Source organism: Hyperolius riggenbachi, chromosome 2 (assembly GCF_040937935.1).
Source record: "Hyperolius riggenbachi isolate aHypRig1 chromosome 2, aHypRig1.pri, whole genome shotgun sequence".
Taxonomy (NCBI): domain Eukaryota; kingdom Metazoa; phylum Chordata; class Amphibia; order Anura; family Hyperoliidae; genus Hyperolius; species Hyperolius riggenbachi.
In genome coordinates, this window is record NC_090647.1 from 493,772,791 (window position 1) to 493,798,149 (window position 25,359).

The 25,359-nt window shown below is 41.9% G+C and overlaps 1 protein-coding gene across 5 annotated transcripts in view; it reads left to right on the plus strand.

The window, feature by feature from the left end:
• ERG (ETS transcription factor ERG) overlaps positions 1–25,359 on the plus strand; it is a 247,873-nt gene that overhangs the window by 168,978 nt on the left and 53,536 nt on the right. For 2 of the 5 annotated variants that reach the window (XM_068270410.1, XM_068270413.1), the window contains exon 1: positions 15,411–15,798. The exons of the other annotated variants lie outside the window; for them this stretch is intronic. In XM_068270410.1, the coding sequence (XP_068126511.1) occupies positions 15,754–15,798 (45 nt within the window). In that variant the 5' untranslated portion in view covers positions 15,411–15,753. Of the gene's footprint in view, positions 1–15,410; positions 15,799–25,359 lie in introns of those variants that run through there. 5 annotated transcript variants of the gene reach the window in all.

Consider the following 25,359-nt stretch of genomic DNA (forward strand, 5'->3'; position numbering starts at 1 on the left):
GACACGGGGAGAATAGCACAGGACACAGGGAGAATAGCACAGGACAGGGGGAGAATAGCACAGGACACGGGGAGAATAGCACAGGACACGGGGAGAATAGCACAGGACAGGGGGAGAATAGCACAGGACGAGGGAAGCACAGGAACTGGGCAGGTAGGCGGTGGGCTTGATTACAGGGAGCCTTGGTTGGTAAAATATACAAATCTGGCATTGTATATCATAAATTGGCATTAATTGAACTCATCTTTAAAATGCTAGAGTAATAAACGCTGAACATTTGATTGATGCCGTCGCTAGTGCTGGTGCTGCAACTCATATTACGGTAATATCTCACCCCCCATACAGCATTTCAGGGTACAGTTGATGGCAGGTGCTGTGTGTGAAATTCTGTTGGGATTGTTATCCTGCGGTTTATACAAATCATGTCATTTGTGGTTTGTGCAGTCCCAGTGCAGATGAGGCAGAGACCACGGCTCTGTGGCTCTGTTCCCATGTATATTTCATACTTGACATATTGAGTCAGTTACAAAACAGAACTATTGTCTTGATTTATTGATGTGTGGCGGACGGTTGAGTCTAACCATAAGGCTCTACCATACATTTGTGAAATTGAACTGAAGTTCTTCTGGTTTTCCATGTGTTACCAGGCAGTAATTCACAACTCAGACCCCGGTAATAGCCGTCGTGCTGCCAGGAACATCTTACAAAGCGGGTTTGTTATGTGCTAGGCAAAATCAGTGTTGAAGAACATAATACCCCTGAAAATCCCAACTTCATGCTCAGAATATTGTATCTGAGAACTTAGTAAGCGCGCCATTGGTTAGCTTAAAGGAACATTATCATGAAAATCTGTAACATTTAACCACTCTGTGACCGTCTCACGCCGATCAGCGGCCTCAGAGTGGCTTTCGTGTTCCTCTGTCACGCGAATTGGCGTCATCTCGTGAGAGGCAGGTTTTGCAGGGAACGAGTGTGCGTTCCCTGTACTGCACGCAGCGGGGGATAGAAATCAGCCTGCCAGCCCATGATCGGAGCTGGCAGGCTGTTAAATACAAATAAAATTGAAAAGAACATGTGTACAGTGCTGCGATCTAGCACAGTGCTGTACAAATAACGGCCTTGTCACTTAACCAGCCTGGCGGTATGGACGAGCTCAGCTCGTCCATCACCGCCGGAGGCTGCCGCTCAGGCCCTGCTGGGCCGATTTTCTTCAAATAAAGAGCAGCACACGCAGCCGGCACTTTGCCAGCCGCGTGTGCTGCCCGATCGCCGCCGCTCTGCGGCGATCCGCCGCGAGCAGCGGCGAAAGAGGGTCCCCCCAGCCGCCTGAGCCCAGCGTAGCCGGAACAAAAAGTTCCGGCCAGCGCTAAGGGCTGGATCGGAGGCAGCTGACGTCAGGACGTCGGCTGACGTCCATGACGTCACTCTGCTCGTCGCTATGGCGACGATCTAAGCAAAACAAGGAAGGCCGCTCATTGCGGCCTTCCTTGTTTATTCTGGGCGCCGGAGGCGATCGGAAGAACGCCTCCGGAGCGCCCTCTAGTGGGCTTTCATGCAGCCAACTTTCAGTTGGCTGCATGAAATAGTTTTTTTTTAATTAAAAAAAAACCCTCCCGCAGCCTCCCTGGCGATCTTATCAGAACGCCAGGGTGGTTAACTGTCCCTTGAAGGGGCTCACAATCTGATCCCTATCATAGGCATATGCCTATGTATGTAATGTGTAGTGTATGGATCAAAGTGCAGGGGCAATTTAGAGAGGGGGGAAGTGGGAAAGGGGGGTGATTACAAAAAATGAAATCGCTCTTTTTTTTATTAAAAAAACTGCCAAATCGCAGCAGCAATCAGAGACCACCAAAAGAAAGTTCTATTTGTGAGAAGAAAAGATTGAGCAATAAAAAGTTAAAGTTGTGAATAGAGATGGCCTGAACGGTTCGCCGGTGAACTTTTTCGCGCGAACAACGGTGGTTCGCGTTCGCGATCGAACGCGAACTTTATGCAAGTTCAACCCGCCCCCTTTACTACATCATTGGGCTAACCTTTGACCCTCTACATCACAGTCAGCAGACACATGGCAGCGAATCAGGCTGCACTCCCTCCTGGAGCCCCCCTCCCTCTATAAAAGGCAGCATCGTCTGCCATTTTCTCGCTCTGTGTGCTGCTGCTTTTAGAGAGGGAAAGGAGAGAGATTGCTGCAGAGATAGGGAAAGCTTAATTAGGCTCTTGTTAGCTTGCTCTTTGCTAATATTTATTGCTAAAAACACCCCAAAACAGCTCTTTTGAGAGCTAATGTTCTTGTGACGTGTGTTTTTTTTTTTTTTTTTTTGTGGCCCACTGACACTTACAGCCCTGTCTGTCACAGCTGGCCCTTGATAATTGCTATACTGTGCCAGGCCCAGCACATTCAGTGCCTACCTTTTCACTGCACCACCTGACCTGTGTGGCTGCTGCACTGCACATTGTATTGTAATACCAGTCACTGCATACCTTTAACTGCACCTGTGTGACTGACCGCACGCTGTTTTATATACCAGTCCATGCATACCTGTTCACTGCACCTGTGTGACCGCCTGCTGTTTTATGTACCAGACCATTGTGGTATATACCATATATACCATTGTGGACAGACCAAATTCGATCAGCTGGACAGTCACTGTTGTTCTGTCATTGAGGTACCTCAGCCCAGCCATATGGGCTTGAAAACCGCCATCGCCTGCACTCTCCCCATGGTGCGCACCAGTCCAGCACGGCCATCACTACACAAACAGCTGTGTGCGGTGCGTTACTCAGTGAGTTTGATCTGTCACTAATGACACTAATGACACTACCTGATTGATGTATACACACGTAAGATGTTTTAAAGCCTTTTATGCCTCCAATTTATCATTGCAATGTGATTTCTGCCCTTAAAACCCTGCTCTGCGTCAAATCCGTACTTTTCCCCGGGACCTTTGGCGTGTATCCCATTCCGCCATGCCCCCCTCCATGTGTTAGACCCCTTGAAACATCTTTTCCATCACTTTTGTGGCCAGAATTAGTGTTTGAAGTTTTGAAAGTTCGCCTGCCTATTGAAGTATATTGCGGTTCGCAAAGTTCGCGCGAACCCTAACTTTGGCGGAAGTTCGCATTCGAGTTTTGCGAACCTAAAATTGGAGGTTCGAGCCAGCTCTAGTTGTGAAGTGCCACATTGTAAAAAATTGCCTGGTCACTAGGGGGGGTATAAACTTTGGTCCTCAAGTGGTTAAAATACATGTCAACACACACACAATATTCACATTTCTGCTGGAATAAAATGCACTATATGTTACTTTTTTCCTATGTTGCTCTCACTTACAATAGATAGCAAAATATAAAAAATCTGACAGATATCCTCCTGGCAAATTCTCATTATTTATTTTATTCTTTACAAAAGCACTCCCTGGAAAGGATCTATACAAAAAAAGGTTGGCAAGCCTGCCTCCTCATTTGCACACTATTTTGGCAGTTGTACTGAGCAACTGTCATTCAATAAGTGATTTTGAAAATCAAGAAATCCCTGAGAACCCCCCACGGGGAGATGGACTAGTCCAAAACAGCCCCTCCCCATCCCTAATCTCTGCAAACAAAATATTTTTAGTGCCTACATACTTTCATATTTGATGCAGCTGTACCAGAGAAATTAAATTTGCAAGAGTCAGTCACATGACCCAGGTTCCATTCAAAAAAGCTTCTGGCTGTAAGGAGGAAGTGGTCTGGATCAAGTGATTTGTTCTGGCTAGAAAAGACTGGCTTGTGCTCCCCCTCTTTGAGTGCCTTATGTGGATCATGGTGGGTTAGAGGGAGAAATCTGGAAAGCTTTCTGTCCAGCAGGGGCGTTGCTAGGATTCAAAGAGATCCAGAGCACTTTTGGGCATTCCAGCCAGAAAATGGGCATGGCCACACAGCAGAATGTGGGTGTGGTCATAGGTGGAGCCAAATTTACATGAAATTAACAGCAGTCTACGTAGGCCCGCCCAGCAAAATGTTGGATGAAGCCACCTCTCCATTAATACAAGAAAACAAAAATGCAGTATATTACATAAAGAAGCAGTGCCACTTAAACATAACTAGGCGGAGTTATCTCGCTTCTGTGCTGGCAGTACTGGCCTTTGGCTCGGTGGGCTGACCTGCCGCTAGGTTGTCCGGGCAGTTCCCCCATAGCATTCCCTGATCTTCTAGTGTACCCCCTTCCATGATCCCACGGGCCTCCCATTGAGGCACCACAACTCCCAGCATGCCCCCATAAAGGCATCACAGCATCCAGCATGGCACCACTGCACCCAGTATGCCCACAACACCCAGCATACCCCCGATTGATGCACCACAGCTCCCAGAATGCCTGCTATTGAGGCACCACAGCTGACTTCCTGGGGGACATCCAGGGCACCCCAGCATAGATCTGGGGCACATGCCACTGATTTTTGGGGCTAGCAACACCCCTGCTGTCCAGTGATATTACATTGTTGACTTAACAAGAAAGGGAGCTACAGGAGCCAGCCAGTCAGCCAGGTAATCTTCTGCAAAATGCATAGATGTCTAATGCATTAAAGATTGAACTTTGTTAATTAGTTCAAAATATAATATATACTGTACATTTATAATGTGAGCCTGTACTAGGGTCTAGAGCTTTACATTATATCTCCAGGTGCAGAAATAGGACTGTTTAGCTCTTAGTATGGCCACACTGAAAGTTAATAGTCTACAAATGCGAGAGTCGGACAGAAAGCAACAGCCATTTGCATTTATGTGCCACGCAAGGTATCCTTTCTGTGTAATTTAACTTGCATCTATCAAATGAATCTCTTTCCTCCCTGCACCGCTTGTCACATGATTGCAGAATGCTGGTACCTGTCGGTTCAGCAGCATTACCATGAAGCCCCTCCCCATCCCTAATCTCTGCAATTCATGGGTGAGGAGTGTGATGCTATGACAACAAAGGGATTGAAAACCATGTAAAAGGATATAATAAATGCTGAAATAAATAAGGTGATTATTTGGACAAATTATACAGAATCACAATCGCTTCAAAAATGCAGCGCTTTTGTGATTTTTTAAAAAAAATGTAATCACTTTAGTGGGAAATAACCCACAAGAATACGTTCAAGCCCTTTTCAAATCCCTGGGAATTTGCTGAAAAATGCTCTTGGTGTGAAAGAGCTCTAAAAAGCCTTCATGATCACAAAAGCTTTTTAAGGGCTGGTTCAAACTACCAACGCTTTTCTAAGCACCAGTGATTTAAAAAGCTCTTGCTATCCCTGTGCAGGGGCATTGCTAGAATCTTGAAAGAGCCGGAACACCCTGAGGCACCAAGGATAAGAGGGAGTGCTATGCGTGATGCACACCACAATGAAAAATGGGCGAGGTCATGACATGTAATGCACTGGGCCTGCCCTGAGTTTCTTCACGAGAAACACAGTTAGACAACGTGATCCGCCCCCAGGCAGCTATCATATTCAAGGACCAATAAGGACCAATAAGGAGACTTGTGAAGTTTAAAAGGTGGGGCAAAGTTTGACCATTAAAGGAGATGTTGGGATTTGCACATTAAATCATTTTGAAATGCAGTTTCCACTGAAGATAACCTGCTTTTCATCACCTTACTACGTCTATTATATTGGTTATGATTCGCTTTCTTTTTTTGTTTGTATGGAATATATTTTTACATGTTCATTTTTTGTGGCTATGGTTGTCTCATAATACAAGTTTCCTAAGTCGGAATGTTTGCTGGAGTAGGATGAATGTGTATTTTGTGTGTTGTGAAACCAGGTGAAGATGAGAGATAATAAAACTATTTCCAAGCTGTTATTTCCTCCCAAACAAAGCTGTGCGCAGAGCTTTCTTCCAAGATAGATGCCTGCTAAGAGGGCCTTCAGGAAGGGCAGCACTCCTCAGGGTCACCCCTTTGTGTTCCTGCCTGGCCGGATGCAGGATCACAGAGTAACATCACTTACCATTATCTTGTTTATAGTGCGGAGCTTACATACAAACCCAAGTACGGTTTAAGTGACTGCATTATGGTACACATCATTTGCTGTGTCTTGTGGTCTGTTTCCAATCGCATGCAAATCGTAAAATGCAAGGATATCAAGGCAAAATGATGAAAATTGAGCGAAAACTTTTATACAAGTGCGATCCGATTTTGATCTGATTATGCCTGGCCGTAACTGTCCTGCATGCTGCATTTCTTCTGCCTTTCTCGTTGAGTTCATAACATTGTAAAATCGCACAGAAATCTCATGAAAATTGTGATTGCATTTTGTGACTTGCAGCTTAGACTGGTCCTCACTCTTCCAAAGGCAAGGGTACAACTGTATACACTCGCAAATAAGCCGACCCACATGTAAGCCGAGGTACCCACTTTTCCCTCAGAAACCAGGAAAATGTGATTGACTCGCATATAAGCCCCCTCCCCAATACAGCCCCCTCCACGATAGCCAGATGTGTCCCCAGTATATGTCAGCCCCCCTCCCCATAGCCAGATGTGCCCCATGGACGATACAGCTGTGTCTCAAGACGCCCCTAGATGGTGTCATAGATATGAGACACAGCGATTTCCACAAAGGAAGAATCCACAATCATTGCACCACTGACATGTTGCTGGCACACAAGCCAGGGGACACAGGTAGGCTTGAACAGCGCACTCTGCACACCATGTTGCAGAGGATGGGGGGCACGGACACAGCAAGGAACCAGCTGGCAAGAGCAGGATCATTTGTGTACTCCTCTGCCAGTAACAAAATCTGCTCCACCATCTGTTTTGCTCCACTGACTCGCATGTAAGCCAAGGGGGTAATTTTTCAGCACATTTTTAGTGCTGAAAAATTAGGCTTATACGCGAATATATAAGGTAAATGTAATTTGACATCCATCAGTATATCCGTGTATCTGCGTTACCATCCATACATTTTTCCATCCATTCATCCACCCACTCATTCAGCTCCCAATTCATCTTACCATCCATCCATCCATCGATCTTATTATCCATCCATTCAGTCATCTATTCTTCTTACCATCCATCTCTCCATCCATCTATTTCTCTGTCCATCTTACCATGTTACTGTGTACCCCCAATGGAGGGGGGGGGGTAAAAGCTCATCCCTTTCGAAAAGCACCTTTACCCTCACCCAGCAGATCCCACGCACTTCTGCCTGATCACACTGACCACCATCTCTACCACCTCATACAGAGCTTCCCTTTACCTACTGTCCTACCCCTTATGCTAGGTACACACAATACAATTTTCTGACAGATTTACTGTCAAATAGATTATTTCCAACAGGTCCCATCTAATTTCTGATCAATTTTCCGATCAATTTTGCATAGAAGTGAACGGAAAATCGATCGGAAATCAGATCAGACCTGTTGGAAATAATCAATCTGACAGTAAATCTGTCAGAAAATTGTATCGTGTGTACCTAGCATTAAGCCTTTAGACTGTAAGGCCTTTTGGCCAGAGCTCTCTTCCCCTTCTGTCTCTCAATGCTGTGTAATGTGTGCATATCTTCCAGCACTGTGTAAAAATCTGTAGTTGGTTTGTTCACTGCATCAGCGGTAATCCACCATTGTCTTGTATTAACTATTGTATTGTTTATTTTGCATTGTTACACCGTTTATGCTGCTGTACAGCGCCATGGAAGATGATGGTGCTTTACAAATCAATAATAATAATAATAATCCCTAACAATAACTTCACTCGCCAGCTCACTAACACTAATTTTACCCAACTCATTCCTAATACTAACTTAGGGCCTGTTCAGACTATCTGCGTATGAAGAATGCGTTTAAAATCAAAGAAACGCAAGTTGAAAAACGCATGCGTTTTTCTTGCGTTCTAATGCGTATACTATTGCGTTTTGCACACACACGTGACCCAGGGGAAAAAAAAGAATTATGGGAACCGCAGAGGAAAACGGACGCTAAAAACGCAATAGTACGCGTTTTTGATACGCGTCCATAGACTTTCATTGCGTCCGTTTGTATGCGTGACGCACAGAACTGCGTGCAGCAATGCGGATGAGAAACGTATGCGTCTCATACGCATACATGTGAACTAGCCCATTCAAAAGCATTAGGAGCCGTTTCTATGTGTTTTGGTACCCAGACAAGTTTCCTGAAAACGTCTAGGAACGCGCATAGTCTGAACAGGCCCTAAATCTCCCTCGGCTCTAGCACTGCCACTGACCTCACCGATCTTATCCCTGTGATTAGCTACACTCACCAGATCCCTTACACTAATTTTACCTGTCTGATCTCTACCAATACCTGATCACCAATATTAACCTAATATTGCCTACCTTCTCACCAACATTGACCTAATATTAACCTCACCCACTATCTAGCCTTCCATTTTTCTAACACTACTCATATCCATCTTTTACTACCCTCGCTCGCCATCTTTAACCCTGACCTCACCTGCCAGATGCCTAGAACTAACCTTACCTACTTCTGTCCTAACACTTACCATTCCTGATGTTACCCTAAATATAACCAGATCCACTGGCATACTAGTGCTAAGCTCATCCATCTGAATCCCTAAGGCTCAGTTTCGACCAGGTTGCAAAAAGTTAACCACTGGGTACGTTTTTGAAACCTTCGCACAGCACTGGAAGCAAATCCTAGTGTTAAAAATAAGGATCCACCTCCACTTGTTAAAAAAAAGAACGCAATGGTAAAACAGAGCAGAGAGGACCCAGAACTGTCCGCTCCACTCACTGCCAAACACATCCATTGCGAATGGGAACTGTGCCTAACACACCTCACATACTAGACCCCCAGCAGTAAACTCACCCATCCAAACCTAAACTTGACCCTTTCTCTAATCCTAAAATTGTCAGGGCCGAATTTCTACAAAAGCCACAAAGGCCCAGGCCTTGGGCAGCTGCAGCCCATGGACACACCCTAACATGAAAGAGAGGTTGCTACATATGGAAGAGAAGGGGGAGCAGCACATGAAAAATTGAAGCTTATGTTCATGAAAGAGGGGCTGCTGTACATGGATGATACACATGTAGAATGAGAGGAGCACTGCTGTACATGAAAGGGTAAACCCCAACAAAGTTGACCTAGGGGCACAAAAAGTATAAATCTGCCCTTGAAAACTGTTGCAGATAAAATAAATGTATTGGCCGACTGTCTAAACTCTTATGCATTTTTATGATATATATCGCAAAGTTCAGCATTTAGAACAATGTATTCCACCACAGTTTCACAGCAAACTTAGCCTTGGAATTCCTTGCTTATTTCTCCTGATAACCTTCAACATTGATCTCAGAGGGTCCTTATTCTGCTGAGTCTAGTAAATACTCCTTAGTGTGATCTGCATCGTTTGCTCCTTCCTCCATTCATCAAGTCCCCTGGCAGTGGCCATGCTTGGAGTATTGTTCTGCAGACACAGTTATTCTGAGTTTGCACTTTGTCTTCCTGTTGTTCCTCTGGGAAGCTGGACGTGGTGCAGGAGATATGGGAATGGCATGCCACTGGTCGGCTTTTTGTTTAAGAAAACATGCATACAATGGCCAATTATTTATTTACTTTTGGCCTGTAATGGTTTGGTGCTAACATATGGGCCATAAAAGAAAAAGAGTGTGGCTAACTGTATTGTCTACATTCATGTTTATCATGCAGCTGGATTTTAAAATTATACTTTATGTACAATCGCTTTTACGTACATTCCACGTATGACATTAAAGCATACCTGAAGTGTCATGAGAGATGATACGATAAACAAAGGTACATATCATATTAGCCCTAGTAAGAAACGTATAGGAGGATTCCGGTGCAACTACCGTACAAGCCAGAAGGAAATTAGCTATCCAGGTCCTGCTGGTTTTCCAGGTCCTGCCGGGAGCTGGATGGTCGCTCTACTGGGTTTGTAGTTTTTATGGGGAAAAAAAATATTAGAGGCGCCCTTTTCCTATTCACCTTGCTGCAAGGCACTGTATACTGACCCGAGGAAGCGTGTTAGTACACATGAAACACGTTGTCTATTTTGTGTTTTTAACAAATACCTTTCCAGTACTACTGGTGTTTTTGTCATCAGAAGAGGTAATAGATTACCTCTCATACTTATTTTAACTATTAGAAGTTTATATAAATATATTTACACTTGGGTTTCTCCATCTTTACGAGTATCTAGCAAGAAACAGATAGCTTATGCTCCAAAAGATTTGCTCTGAAGTATTGGCATTCAAGCATACAGGGAATCTGAATGCATGTGTTCCTACAGAGTGGTGGCCATTGGGTGAAGTCATTTCCCATGGCCCCCAATAGTCTATTGCCTAAACATGTTATATATTAGTAAACATGTTAGGTTTACTAAAAACTAGAAGCTTTTACTTTTTTGATTCGCAAAAAAACTGTTGGAAATGCCATGTTATTGAAATCTTATAGGTTATAAGCTTGTGCTACTTGTAAACACTCCCATAAGAGCGGTACATGGCTAGTCGCAGCAGTATGATTGATATTTGATCATTCTTTCATTGAGCATAGACGAGTCGACCCGGTGGCTCAATTAGCCGCCGTATCGACTCCCGCCGCATCCCCGCGTGTCCCTACTCATCCCCGCAGGCGGCCGGATCGATTCCCGCTCGTCCCCACGGGAACTCCTTAATCTTCCGCTCGATTCCCCGCTAATGTCCGCCCGCGGGATCGAGCGGGGAATCTATCCGGCGGGTCATCAGACCTGTCGGATATTATCAATCAAGCTATCAGCGGCTCGATTGATAAGTGAAAAATGACTCGTCTATGCCCAGAATTACACTTATGTTTCTGATATTTTATCTGGTAAGGTGTTTGATTGCAAACTTTTGACACTCTGTTATCTATTTGGCTTCAAGTGGAAGCTACAGAAGTGAGAATTGCTAGATTGTGTTGCGAAGTTATTTTCAGGTAAATGTATAATCATCAGGGATGTCTGTACAGCTGATCCTTTTAACCTATCACATTGTTTTGTTAGTGGATGTGTTTATTGATAATGGCAGTTGGTGCTGTCTGGTTTTTTTCTTGCTTTCCAGCAGTAAAAATGATGATCTACAGGCGTACGGTGAATCAAACAATATAACAAATTACACCACAAATATCAATAATTTCTTGAAATGTCTTCTAATTTTTAGCTTTACACTTTGCAAAGTATTGATTTTTTTCCCTACTGCTATCTTTCGGTAAAGTTCATTTTTAAATATAGTCAACATTCCCTGGTTTGAAGATCCTTTTTTATGGACTGAAGTTTGAGTGAGGTGGTCCTTGATGTTCGCATCCAGATACATGCATATTGGTTCTGGATGAGGTACTAAGTGGCTACCTCTGTTTAGATCTTGGACCTGTAAAATAGTGCCACACACACCCCACACACGTAGGACTATGAATTTGTCAAGAAAAAGGGGTCTATAAACCAGGAACCTTTTTGGCTGAGAGAGCCATAAACACTACATATTTTAAAATATAATTCCGTGAGAGCCATACAATATGTTTCAAACTGGGACAGTAGGGCTCACGTCCCTGTTGCCCTGGTGATGTGTATACAGTTGATCCGCCAGGCAGCGGAAATGTCTGACACATTTTCAGCTTCTCTTGAATTTCAGCAACATCAGCAATTTCCCCAAGAGCCAGACAGGAGACATACCAACTAACAGCTTGTACAATTAGCTAGCTGACTTGGGGGCTGATTCACTTTGTAGGGCGAGATCACCACACTTTGATTGGCCCAATAAGCTGCCTGTCACTTGACAAGCAGCCTATTGGCCTAAATTGCCGGGATATTGTCCTACAAAGTTACTGGACCTGACAGGGTCAAGACTGGGACAACTGGAGCAGCCGTTTGTTTTGGGGTAGTGTGAGTAAGGATATACTACAGCAGTAGCGTGCCTACTTTGAAAATTTGACTTGCGTTGCCGCACTAAGCTGCGCTGCTTGAGCAGTGTAGCTTAGTGAATCAACCCCTACTGAGCCAGTGAGCCAGATGTAGCCATCAAAAGAGCCAGATCTGGCTCCCAAGCCATAGGTTTCCTACCCCTGCTATAGAGGAAGCCAGAGCTGCAAGAATACCTGGGAAAGCAAGAGGAGAGGAGGACAATAAGATAACAAGCTGTTCCATGCTGTTATTGGAACACAAATGGGCTGATGTCAAAATGTCCAAGATTCATTTAAAGTGGACCTGAACTCTTGCACAGGACACAAGGAAAACATATAGAAATGCACCTGTATGTATTTAGAAAGATTTTAGCCTGTCAAATTCCCTCTCATCTGTGACTAATCACAACTGCAATTTGATACAGGATGTTAACCCTATGTCTGCTTTAATGAAAGCAGGAAGTAGACATGCAGCAGATTTCTTGCAGGATTTGTATCAGCTGTCACAAAGAAATGCTTTTTTTAAAGGTTATTATGCTGCTCTGTGTCTTTTAAAGCAGAGAGGATGTTCTGAGTTCAGCTCTGCTTTAATGGGAAATCTGTTTTCTGATCAAAGTTGATTTCTCCTGCCTGGTGGACTCACTCACACTGGCAAAGTGACTGCAGCTTTCAATCAAGGGCAACTTTGGGACATGGAAATAAAATAATGAAAGATATCTGTTAACTTTGAAAAAAGCTCCAGTATATATCTTCCGGGGCACAAAACATTATTCACACGAGGGCGTCTGGTAGCTTTGCTTAGAGCATAGACGATAGATTCATTAGCGCGCATATATTACATTTTATTAGTTTTTTGGACTATTTGGGAAATACTTAACAGAGCGGACAAATAGCAGTGGGCACCATTACAGACTGGCTCCCCAGAAATGCTGTGTAAATGGACTCATTCAGCGCGGTGAACGCAGTGATGTCACAGCAGCTCGAATGACTGCTGTCTCAGCTGAACAGGATCACTTTAGGACACTAATGGGATGTGGGGAGATATTCTGTTGCCGGGACGATGAGAGGAGTCAGTCATTTGCAGCACTTCTGGAAGAGCGTTCCAGCAGAATGCCAGTTTGTATAACTTTGTATTTCAGATTCATGATTCATTTTTAAAGCTTGAGTGGTCCTGCAGCGCACGTACACCCCCAACGCTAAAGCACTGAATATGCCGTTGTGTCAGTAGACATTTTCCCCTTCCAAAATAATCAGAAGAGAAACTTTCCATTCTGTGTGAATATGCCATTGTGCAGACCACAGAGCGGAGTCCCGACAAATGGGCGCAATGAAACCCTTTACGGCTACACAAGTGAAACCACATGTCGTTTGGTCACTTCTGAAACAATAAACAAAACTTTGGATTTACATCAAGCTGTAACTTTATTATTTTTCTCTGCGTGCCAATATAATATGTCAATTATCCAGCCAATGCCAGTCCCAGATCTGTACCAAAAAGTAAAAAAAAAACAGTAAGTGAACTATTATTATTATTATGCATTTACATAGGGGTGACTACTTTTCTACCAACACTTTACAGTGCATCAAAAAACTTCCATCACTCTAACTGTTCCTCAGTGGGGTTTAAAATCAGTTTAGGATCAACACTGGCGGAAGCTTGTTAACTTTCCAGTATTTTTTTTCCCTCTTTTTGTTTGAATGCTGGCAAAAACCAGAGGAACTGGAGGAAACCCACACATGAGGAGACAGTGGTGTAAATACAATTTATGGGGCACCCCAGTAAAACTTTGATAGAGACCTCAATGTTCACACCCCTTCCCTTGTCTCCTCTTGGTGACCCTCACAGCCTTGGGGTTCATCTCACAAGGTTCATAAAACAAGTGTGGCCATCATGATCTTCACACCCATAACAAGTGTAGCCACAAAAACACCTAATCTAAAGAATGGTCCCCTGTATCGGAGGAAGGGAAGATTGGTAGTTGGGGCCCCCCACAGCTCGGGCCCCCTGCGTCAGTCACAGCTACTGCTCCCCACTAGTTACACCCCTTTGAGGGGAGCATAGAAACCCAATGCATTTAGGATCCTGGCTGCAATGCAAATGTAAAGGCCTGTACCTGTCTGTTGATTTTGTCTGCAATTCTTCCGACCACTGGAATTTTTTTAAGTGACAAGCATTCGTTTCCGCAATCTCGCGACGTGGATACAGACGGGCGATTAAGTAAATGACGCTTTGCGACGCGCAGAGATAATGACCGTCATGGCGGATCGTTCACGCCACCCCATAGTGTGCCACCGCGGGATGTTGCATGTTCCTGCGGGCAGGAAGATGGATCGGGGAATCTCGTTCGTTCCTGCAAGGTTTCCTGTACCATCGTTAGGTGAGTATTTAGTTGTAGCACTCTAATGTGAGAATGCTGACTAGTTACCACCGTGCTGTCTGACTGTGCAGGCTTATTTATGATGGAATGTGCCGCTACAGGAAGAAAACAAGGTGTATAATACTACATTCTAAAGAATAATTCAACATACTCGTAGTATTTAATAAAAATATCTCAGAAGTTATTAAATTTAATATTCAAACAGGTTTCCCCCCCCCCCCCCCTTGTTTATAATTCATTTTGAAAAATCACTTATCAGAGATCAAAAGTGGGGTCATCACTAATCGCCTCTTAAGATATATTGAATAGTAAATTTTTTCCCCTAAAATTGTTTTCTTCCCCCCTCCCTCTCCTATTGCCTAACCTAATTAGCCTGATGCTCTCATTTATCTACTGCCGCAGCTCTCCTGATGCCAAGATTGCATGTGCTCCCAGGAGCCTTTCTCACAAAATAGTCTTGCTGTTTTTTAGGCTGCATATGCATTTGGCTTTACATTTTTTAGGCTCTTTTACAGTCTATATGAAAAAAAATTCACATCACTATGTTTCTCATCTTGCCTCACAATCTACTCTCCCTAATGGAGTCTTTGTAGAAGCTAATTAACTTTTATTATATATTATTATTTTAGAATGTGGTAGGAAAATGGAGTGCCCAGAAGAAACTCAACAGATCATGTGGGGAAAAACTCACTGTAGATAGGGTCCTGTCTGGGATTTGAGCCTTTAACGCTAGACAAGAGGGCTAACCACTTATGTACCATGGGGACCTACATTTTTATAAATAAGTGATAAAGGCCAATTAATGTATTTCCTTCATTCTCCCATACCTCTGTGCTGCTGTTTCTCTCATTTATAAAACAGTGAAAAACTTCAAATGGTGATGATCAGTGAAAAAAATTTTTACTTTATATCATAATTACAAAAAGAGGCTTTGTCAATACTTGACTTTTTTACTAGTTTCAAAACGTTATCTCTGTGGTCTTTTTTTATGAATGGTTTGCTTGACAGGCAGTTGTAGTTGAAAGGTCTGAAGGGAAGTAAAACAGGAACTTGAAATGTTGTGCACCAGATTAGACAAAGTCCGCACTACTGATGTGGATGCATCAGTCACTGGAATACGCACACATCCCGATGGAGTTTCACAATATCCTCTTCAAGCAATGGGAACAAATTCTCCAAGTTGCAAACTCACCTTCTGTTTTGTGAGTCGTGACTTTGCCGTGTTCCAAAAACCTTCACTTCTCCTCCAAAATGAATTCTGGAAGTTTGGAATGAACTCTCACTATGGATTTTACTTGGATGATTTTTTTTGATGCTTTAGTGCAATTTGATAGCCTGCCCTTGGACTTTACCATGGAACAACTTTAGATACACTTCATACCGCATACGGGTGTCAAGATGTTGCAATTGGCCTACATGCTTTGATCAATACTTGCATCAATTTTGAAAGAAAATTGGTAGACACAAAAAATCTAAGAAAACTAGGAGAACTTTTTTGGGCAGTTTTGGAAAGATGCTGCAGACACAGTTTACCCCAGTTTTTGAGGACTATACCCATGTAAGTTTATTTTTGATTATTTGATAAATTGGGCATCGAATAAATTATCAGGACATTTTCAGAAAGCAGAGTGCCGTAATTAAAACCCTGCTGCAGTTTTGTAACAATGTCATATACACGAGAATTTTACAACTATGTGACTTAAAGCAAAAATATTTAAGACAGATATGTTAGAGGCTGTGTGGATAAGAATGGATGATGGCTGACTATCTAATTGTTAAGCCTTATTGTTGGAATCAACATAAAAGTGTAAAAAAAATGATGAGTGACAGATACAGTGGTTCAAAAATTAAGACTTTAACACCCCAATCTCTCCTTAACAACTTCTGCATAAAGTAAAAATAAGAGCACCAATAAATGTTAAGAATAGATAAAACAGACTAATCAAATCTATACACGAAAGATGTAACTTTACTTTTGTCTGGATTAAAGCAAAAAAAAATAAAAAGTAAAAAATGAAAGACATTTTTTCAAGTTATATAATTATGAAAGGTTTGCAGGGTTCTTACAGGATTAGAAAATGCTTATTTTATGAGCTTTAATTTTTTTGAAGGAAAAAAAAAACAAAAATCAAAATTAGGGAAATAAGGTTCCCTATAATGTTAGGACAGCACAAAATATTTATCCATTTATAATAATGTATTGTAATATACTACATGTTAGAACTATATTAAATGATCAAGTTTTACAATAAAATTCTAGCATCCTTACTATTAACGGCATAAATAGTGTAGTGTATTTTAGCCTAGAAGTCTCACATAGTCACATTTATTCTCCAGATCATAGCAATGTTTTAAAACAGCTCAATAACCTAAATATTAAGTGTCATTTGTGTACTTAACCAGTACAAAGTGTTTTTGTTGCATTTTTGGAAAGGCAGAGTTTTTTTATTTATTTATTATTTATTTATTTAAGTTTCTCTAAAAGGGTATGCATTTGTATATATTTTTCTTTAGTTGTTTTACGAATGTATATATTTTACAACTATTATTTTTGCTTTTTTTTGTCATAAAAATACATTTTAATGTTAATATTAATCTAAAATATTATTAAATCAATTTTTTTAAGCTCCACCTTAAGATTTGATTCTTATTTTGATATACTGTTTAATACGAATGAAAAGATAACCTTATTGATAATCACAGTCACAATGTGAGAGCTGGCTTCTGTAATGTTACAGACATATTTGCCAATTGACCACAGCAGTAAAGAGAGATACTGTATATATTATTTTGCTAACAAAGCTTTCCCATGAAACAAAATATGTGGATCCCCAAAAATACCAAATACTAACATTTCATATGTTTCTTTCATATGTTTATAATATTTAAATACTTTTTGGTATCAAAATCCTGTTTTGGGTGTTTTTTTGTCGGAAAGATTAAATGGTTTACCATAAAAGTTTAAATATATTGATAAATTATATCAATTCATCCTTTAAAAAAAATCTAACTATATTATTTTTGTTCGGCCTTATAACAAAATATTATTTAAAATGTAATGAGAAGCAGGAAACATCTGTGTTTTATATTCTATTTTATACAATACTTGGACAAAGTATTTGCAATGTAAGTCATTCTGAATACCTTCTACACCCATACTGACCAACTACAGTGTTAAATCTTTTTCCTTGTGTATTTTTAGAAAGTGTTTCCTTTGCTGTTTCCTTCTCTGTTCCTCTTTTCAAGAAAATGCTCTGACATTTCTACCTTCATTTACGGAAGCAAAAACTATTAGAAAGCCAACTTTGGTAAAATAAATATTATTAAGGGGTTTGCCAATTTGCCAAATTCTTTACATACGGATAAAAGTCACATTGCTTTGATATTGTTACCTTTTTTGGTACATCTGACTGCAGCTAAGGCTACAGGTACTTTTTTTGTACTCTTTTTGGCAAAAAGGATTATGTCTTTAGATACAACCGCTACCTTAGGAAGCAGTAGGCTTGACTTAGTTCTCTCTCCAGGCGTATGCAGAATCAAAAGTTCAGTATGTTCTCAGCAACTCTTAGAGTGTTCTGATATGAGTGAGGGTTGCGAACCATTGTTGTTATGTATTTCCTGGACTTTTTCAATAAATATAGGCCAAATTTGTGAAATAATTTGTTCTTCAATGTTTTCAGCCTAGGCAAGCCTTAGGCCTCTTGCACACTGCATGCATTTCCGATTCAGATTCCGCTTTTTAATACGTTTTTACATCCGATTCCGATTTTTAATCTTTACTGCACACTGCATTTTTTAAATCCGTTTTTCTGTTGAATGTATTGAGGGGAAAATCGGAATCGAAATCAGAATCGGAAAACGGATTTGCAGTGTGCAGGGAGCCTTAAAGAGGCACTGTAGTGAAATATAATAGAATGCACTAAATTATTCAGGATATCCACTTTTATGGTAATTTACCTGGTTTCAGCATCAGAAACATTTCCTATATCTTTTATTGCTGACTATTGCATGCTGCCCTGCCCTCCCAGTGATATGTAGCATAGGCTGATTAGCTATGCAGAATTCTCCTCCCAGAGTGTTCTAGGTGACCAGGCATTTTTTATACTGGTTTTTGGAACTCTAGGTAAACAAACATTCTGCAAAGATCACCTGACAGGACTAAGGATGACACTACCTTTGGTAATTTTCAGAATGTAAATCGGGGTGAGGAAAGATTTAACAATGGACAAACACTGACTAAATAATTCATAAATAAATAATGTAAAAAATAAGCAATTTCATTTGTTTTGTTATTTTGACTACAGTTCCTCTTTAATAAATCAGACTCAATGTGTTGATAATGTAGCAATTGTTGACAAAGATTGCATGCAAGTTCATGTTAGATCCGTTGTCATGCGCAGGGGGCACATCGCAATGTATTGCTAAACTGGCGTCTTCTGACAATGCACATGTCATGGTTTGCATTATTATGAGAGAACCACACAAAAATGGCTGCCGCTAGGTGTTGCTGTTGATGGATAAAATCTGTCACAGTTCTAACACCTTCAAGTCAAAGTGTCAGACTAAAGGCCCAATAGAGAATGGGAGCCATTCACTCAGGCAACATTGCAGGGTCGAGGCTGTGTAGACGTGTCGCTGGCTTGCAAACAAGTGACTTGTTCTGATCTATGAGGAGCGGGAGTGATGTCACATGGAGGGTACGGCATGTCATCACCCTATGAGGATCAAAGTGTTGGACAAAGCTTGACCCTTTGATCCCCTTCAGCACAACCCTTTGCCACGTAATTCAGAAATTACACTGGGGCTTGTGTGTGTGTGTGTGTGGGGGGGGGAGCTACAATGCACAAGCTGGTCCCAGTCCCACTCCCTTTCCCTGCTGCCAGGTCATCTCTTTGCACTAGAGCGAGGAGGTAGAGACTTACCAAGATCCCCATTGTGCCACACAGTTTCAGCAGTCACGCCACCCCCCTTCTGCACAGCAGGGAAAAAACTAGTGCTGGGGGTCATAGGTAATCGGAAAAATGGATTGGGAAAGGTTAAGCCTTGATTTTTTGGTTGTGTCCTCTGATTGTGTCATTGTTCAGTAGAAGTTTTTTTTTATTACCTTCAGCTTCAAGACCTGCAGTCATATTTATTAGGTAGCATTTTTTCACTGATACTCTTTGTGTATGGATTAATGCTACAGTGCTACTGACAGCTATTTCCTTCCTCTGTGTTTTTCTTTGAGTTGGCACAGTGCAGGCTGCTTCTGGCTGTAGTTTAATGAGAAACTCCAACCAAGAATTGAACTTTATCCCAATCAGTAGCTGATACCCCCTTTTACATGAAAAATATAATGATTTTCACAAACAGACCATCAGGGGGCGCTGTATGACTGATTTTGTGCTGAAACCCCTCCCACAAGAAGCTCTGAGTACCGCGGTACTCTGGGCAAACTGCCACAATGTAACAAGGTTCACAGACAGGAATTAGCTGTTTACAGCTGTCTCTAACAGCCAAAACAGCTAGCAGCAGCTACATAACCTGCCCACAGTAAAAATGTCACAATTTAATAAATGTCAGAATGTAAATTAGGGAGAGGAAAGATTTTACAATGAGCAAACACTGACTAAATCATTTATACATAATTATGGTAAAAAATGAAGCACTTTTTTTACTACATAATTTTCACTGGAGTTCCTCTTTAAAGAACCCTGAGTTATTATTATTATTATTATTTAGTATTTATACAGCGCCGACATATTACGCAGCGCTGTACAGTGTATATATATATATATATATCTTGTCACTAACTGTCCCTCAAAGGAGCTCACAATCTAATCCCTACCATTACCATATGTCTATATTATGTAGTGTAAGTACTGTAGTCTTAGGCCAATTTTTAGGGGGAGCCAATTAACTTATCCGTATGTTTTTGGAATGTGGGAGGAAACCAGAGTGCCCGGAGGAAACCCACACAGACACGGAGAGAACATACAAACTCTTTGCAGTGCAGATAGTGCACTGGCTGGGATTCGAACCAGGGACCCAGCGCAGCAAGGCGAGAGAGCTAACCACTACGCCACCGTGCTGCCCCACGTTATGCTCCTCTGTCAGGTTTACCCTCCTGTCTGTACCCTTGCTAGGGATAATAAACCTTACTTCCTGTCCCAAAGACAGGAAGTGAGAGAAACCCTGCTCACAAGTGAGGGAGTTATGCTTGTGAGAGTTGTCACTGGATTTTTCGAACTCCTGTTTCAGGCTTCACATAACTGGGCAGCCAGTGCACTATCCTTCTGTGGGTCACCAATATACACACAATCACAATCCGATGAATAGAAATGAAGGGGACTCCCTACAGGCATCTTCTTCAGGAGGTAACCCCGAAACATGTAGTGTATCTGCCGCCTTCATTTCTATGTATTGTAGAAAATAGCACAAGAGGATTAAAGAGAATCCAAGGTGGGCATTTTTTCTAAAAAAAAAAAAACGGTGCTACCTGATCCAAGAGGCCTAGCCAGATCAGGTAGCCTCAATTTCTGCAGCTCTCGTGGCCAAATATCCTGTACTTTCACTTTCATTGACCCATGGGGTCACGATGCTGCAAGCTCTGCTCTGTGCAGAGCAGGTGGAGGAACGATGGAGGAGAGAGGCAGAGCTGCCCAATGACAGCTGGGGAAGGGGCGTTAGGAATGCCTACAGTAGGTATTTTACAGGAGTGCCTCTCCTGCAAGGGATGCCCCTGCCTCTCGAGATTACCGACAAGCTGCATTTTGGCAAATTTGGGGAGTGACAGCACAGCACATGCAGAGAGCGGCGCGTAGGGGACACAGGCAATTCATGAACCAGGGAACATGCCTCTGCGTCCCATCTGCCCGCCTCCCCCGTGCCGCCTCTGGTACACTTTAAATAAAACTGTATTGTCCATTGTTTCCAATTATAAATGACATTCTGGTGTCCTATAAGTGTATAAGTGTATTTATTTTAAAGAGAAGATGAAAATTATCTCCTAGGAGATAACTCAGGAGAAAGTGTTGATTGCATATGGGCCCAGGTGGTTTTTTAATGGCTTGGAAACTCTCAGTAGACAAACATTCCGCAGAGATGCACTATAGATACCGCCACTTGTGATACATATCAGAATGTATATCACGGTGATGAAAGGTTTTACAATGGCCACACTGACTAAATGATTTAGAAAAGTAGTATTGTAAAAAAAAAAAAAAAAAGAAGCAATTTCCAAGGTGAAAATAAATTGATGAAAAAAACAATTGTATCTATACACCTCCTAAAATGACTTTTTTTTTAGATATCCCACAGTCTTATTTTATATTTAAATCTAGTTTTTAAGTGTTTACTGTTTCATTGTCTCTGCTCAATTACACCCTGTATGCCAGAGCTCAAATCTATGAATTATTGACCCTTTTATCTCTTTCCTGCTCTTAGAAGCCATTTACTGACAGTAAAAGTGTTTTATGGCTGTATTTCCTTATCAGTGAGGGTTAAGTTATAGCCCGACCCAGTCCCGACCCGGACAAACTTGCATACCTGATGTTTAACTCTTTCAGGCGGAGAAAGAAAAAAAGGAACACAGCCTAGTTATTTGTGTGCTTGACACTGTACATACCCATATCTATCTCATTATGTCACACGTCACCTTGGTTGTCCTTTAAGGATATTGTGTACTTCTGGGAATAATGAGGATGTGACATTGCTCAGGGATTCCAAAATTCAATGGCAACTTTATTCATCCAATTTATCCAAAAGACAGTAAAACCATTTAAAATAAAGGCCAAGGTGGGAATCTCTGAGCTTGGTCCCTTTTAGGAGGACCTGCTGTTTTTATTCGGTAGGCAGGTAACCTTCTTAACCAGCGACTTCCGTGAGAAATACTGTGGAATTTGTTGTTATGAACCTGAGTTGAAGGTTAACACTGAAAGTCTTGGGAACAAACGTTTGTGAACTTATACAGAGCTGACCATTTCCTAAAACCTTCAAGAAAATATAAAAAATTGTAAACATTTTCATGCTGGAAGTATTTTGTTCACAGCTAGGAAGACCAACACTGAAAGCTAATTCTGGAGGGGGCTGTGGAACAGCTCGACAGCAAACGTACATTTCTACTTCAAAGACTGCCAGATAATGAAATCATCTTCAATACTGAATAACTATTCAGAGATAAGCTATATCCTTTGTAACTCTAGGCCTGTAACAGGTCACTTCTGTACCCTTGATCTAATGGATTACACTCTTGCCTTGTAGTGCTTGGCAGGGAGGACAATATCTGCATGTAGTTTGTACAGTCTCCCTGGGTTTGCAGGTGATTCTTCTGAACCCTCTGGTTTCCCGCCAAGTCCCAAAAACAGAGGAAAAAGTTATTTGACTATGATGGGCATATGACTATATAGGGATTAGATTTTGAGACCTTCTGAGAGTCAATTAGTGACAAGACTATATATTTTAAAAAGTGCTGCAGAAAATGTTAGCGCTATATGAATAAAAAATAAAGTAAACATGCATTCTACTTATCAGGAGCCAGTGGGAGAATTGCCAGTTCAGACACAGGCTTGAGCACAACATTGTAGACTGGGCTCACCACGTTGTTGTTTTTTTTGTTTTTTTTATATTAGGGCTTATACACAAAACTTCAGTAAGGTTGCCATGTGCAGAGATAGAACATCAATTTTACAGTTACTTATGCTGCCAAGGTAGCATACATTGTGCAATTAGCGCAACCTGTATTACCTAGGTAAAGCAAACATTGTTAAGGTAATGTGCAATATGCTTTTTGCATAGGCACTTTACCCTAAGGGCCCTTTCACACCAGCTGTGTTCTTTTTAGTGTTTGAAAACACTTGCGCTTTTCCAAACACAAGTGCAGTAACGATACAATTGAAATCATGGAAATGCATTGATACTGAATAGATTTTGCGAATCGTAGTTCTGCTGCATTTTTTCTGCATTTTGATTGAGGCCAACATAGTGAAAATCGTGAAACACAAAACATTTTGCATATTGCGATTGCATTTTGCACGTTTTTTTGTGATTTTTGGTGTGAAAGAGCCCTCACAATGCATTACCTAGGTAACACAGGTGCACTAATTGCGTAACGTGCGCTACCTTGTCAGCATAAGTAATCTATTCTGCGCAGTGCAACTTTAATGAAGTTTTGCGCATACGGCCCATTATGTAAATAACTAAAATGTGCAGGGATAAAACGAGTGGCTGTATTGTAGTATGGTACACAGCAAGAGGGCACTCATACATATGTATGTACTAATGACAATGGCATTAGAAGGCCCGAAGTGCGTTACTGTTCAAGAGCCCCATCCAGTGTCTACCTGTTACTTGAACCTGAGGTGTGTGGGGGGAGGTCTGTTGAATATTTTATGAGTCCGTTTATTTTGGCGCAATGCTTTGGGCAGGACTGGTTCTAAACTTTTTGCTGCCTGAGGCAAACGTGTAATGATGTGCCCATCTCCCCCCCGCCCTGATTTGCGCCCAACAATTTACTCCGCTTCATTTGATGTTCTCACATGACATGCTGCAGCTCAATGTAATAGCACACTGGCTGGCTGTGAGTCTGTGAAAAACAAACTGCTTACCGCCAGCCACTCCATTCCTCCTTAGTCAGGACAGCAGTGCCACCGCCTCCCTTCTGCTGTGCAAGTCAAATGAAATACTTCTGCTCTCCTGCCTCCCCCTCCTCACTCACTGTCAGACTCCTCACACAGCACAACAAGCTGCTTTTCCCCAATTATGACCTCTTCACCTTGCTCTCCTCTCACTTCTCCTCCTACTCTGACTGCATGCTGTTAGTGTAAACACAGTACAAACATGCTGCCCCTGTAATCTCTGCTCCTGATGCAAATGTTTCACCTTGCTTCATGAGAGAACCGGCCATGGATTTGGGAGCCACCATAGGCCGTAAGGAAATTACGGCTATGGTGGTGCTCACTGACTAACTTGGGTGCCAGCGATAGCTGCAGCTCAAATTAGTAATTCAGCCGTTGGCAATAGTCGATGCCGGAGTTACGTGTCCCTGCCCAAGTTGCAACAACTCGGAGGGGAAACAGCGTTAATGCCACCCAGGAGTTTGGCTGCAGCAGGTTGAGCCATCTTTCTGCTTAATCCTGCACTGAAATTTGGCTGCAGCCATTTCAAATATACCCTACAAAGTATACCTGCAACATTCTACAGCGAAATAAACCAATTTTGGATCTAATTGCACATTATTCACACTAAGGCAATGTGGGGGTACTGGCTGTATACATCAGAAGACACAGCCGCCATGATCCCTTGCATCATTGCCCCAATTCAAACAAAAAAATGAAGGCTCCGCACAGTGTCAGTAGCAAAATATAAAACATGCAATTTATTGGATCAGGTAAAACCAACACAGTCGGGCAGCTGGTCAGCTGTTGGTTTTACCTGATCCAATAAATTGCAAGATTTATAATTCGCTACTGACGCTGTGCGGAGCCTTCCTTTTTTCGTTTGTTGTCCTGGGTTTGAGTCGCCTGGATCCAGCAGTGAAGGTTGAGCGGAATTCACCATATTTTACCATTGCCCCCTTTCAGTTATACTGGATGGGGCAAGATTGCACTGTGCACACAAAGTATTGAACACCACAGATCATGGTAGGAACGAACCATCAGAGAATGTAAACTGTAGGTGTATATATGTCCTATTTCATTGTTAGAAACCACTATTTCGATATTTGTGTATATAATTGTTCGGTCTTTTCTGAACTGACTATACAATCAGTTTCTGCATTCTGAAGCAAAGGTCTCACCCCACCCCCTTCCCCCTCCAATTGTACCATTGCCCCTGATCATGTGACTCTCCTTAGGGGTCCAAATGCAAGTACATTTGCTGCATAGAACCGTCTCCTATTAGTTTTGTCCAAGTGTTGTTTACTTACAAATTATAGAATGCACAATATTATCTTCTAGTATTCTATTGTGGTTTTTGTTGGCCATTGTCAGTTACCTGATAAGCGTGACTTGTGGCTTCAGACACTATCATAACCACAGTTAGAAAAAAAAAAGAAAAGCTATATTTACATTCAGTCAGTTTTGAATTGCTTTTGTAGGCTTTCAGTTGTGGCCAACCAAAATAATCTCCTGAATTTCCCCTG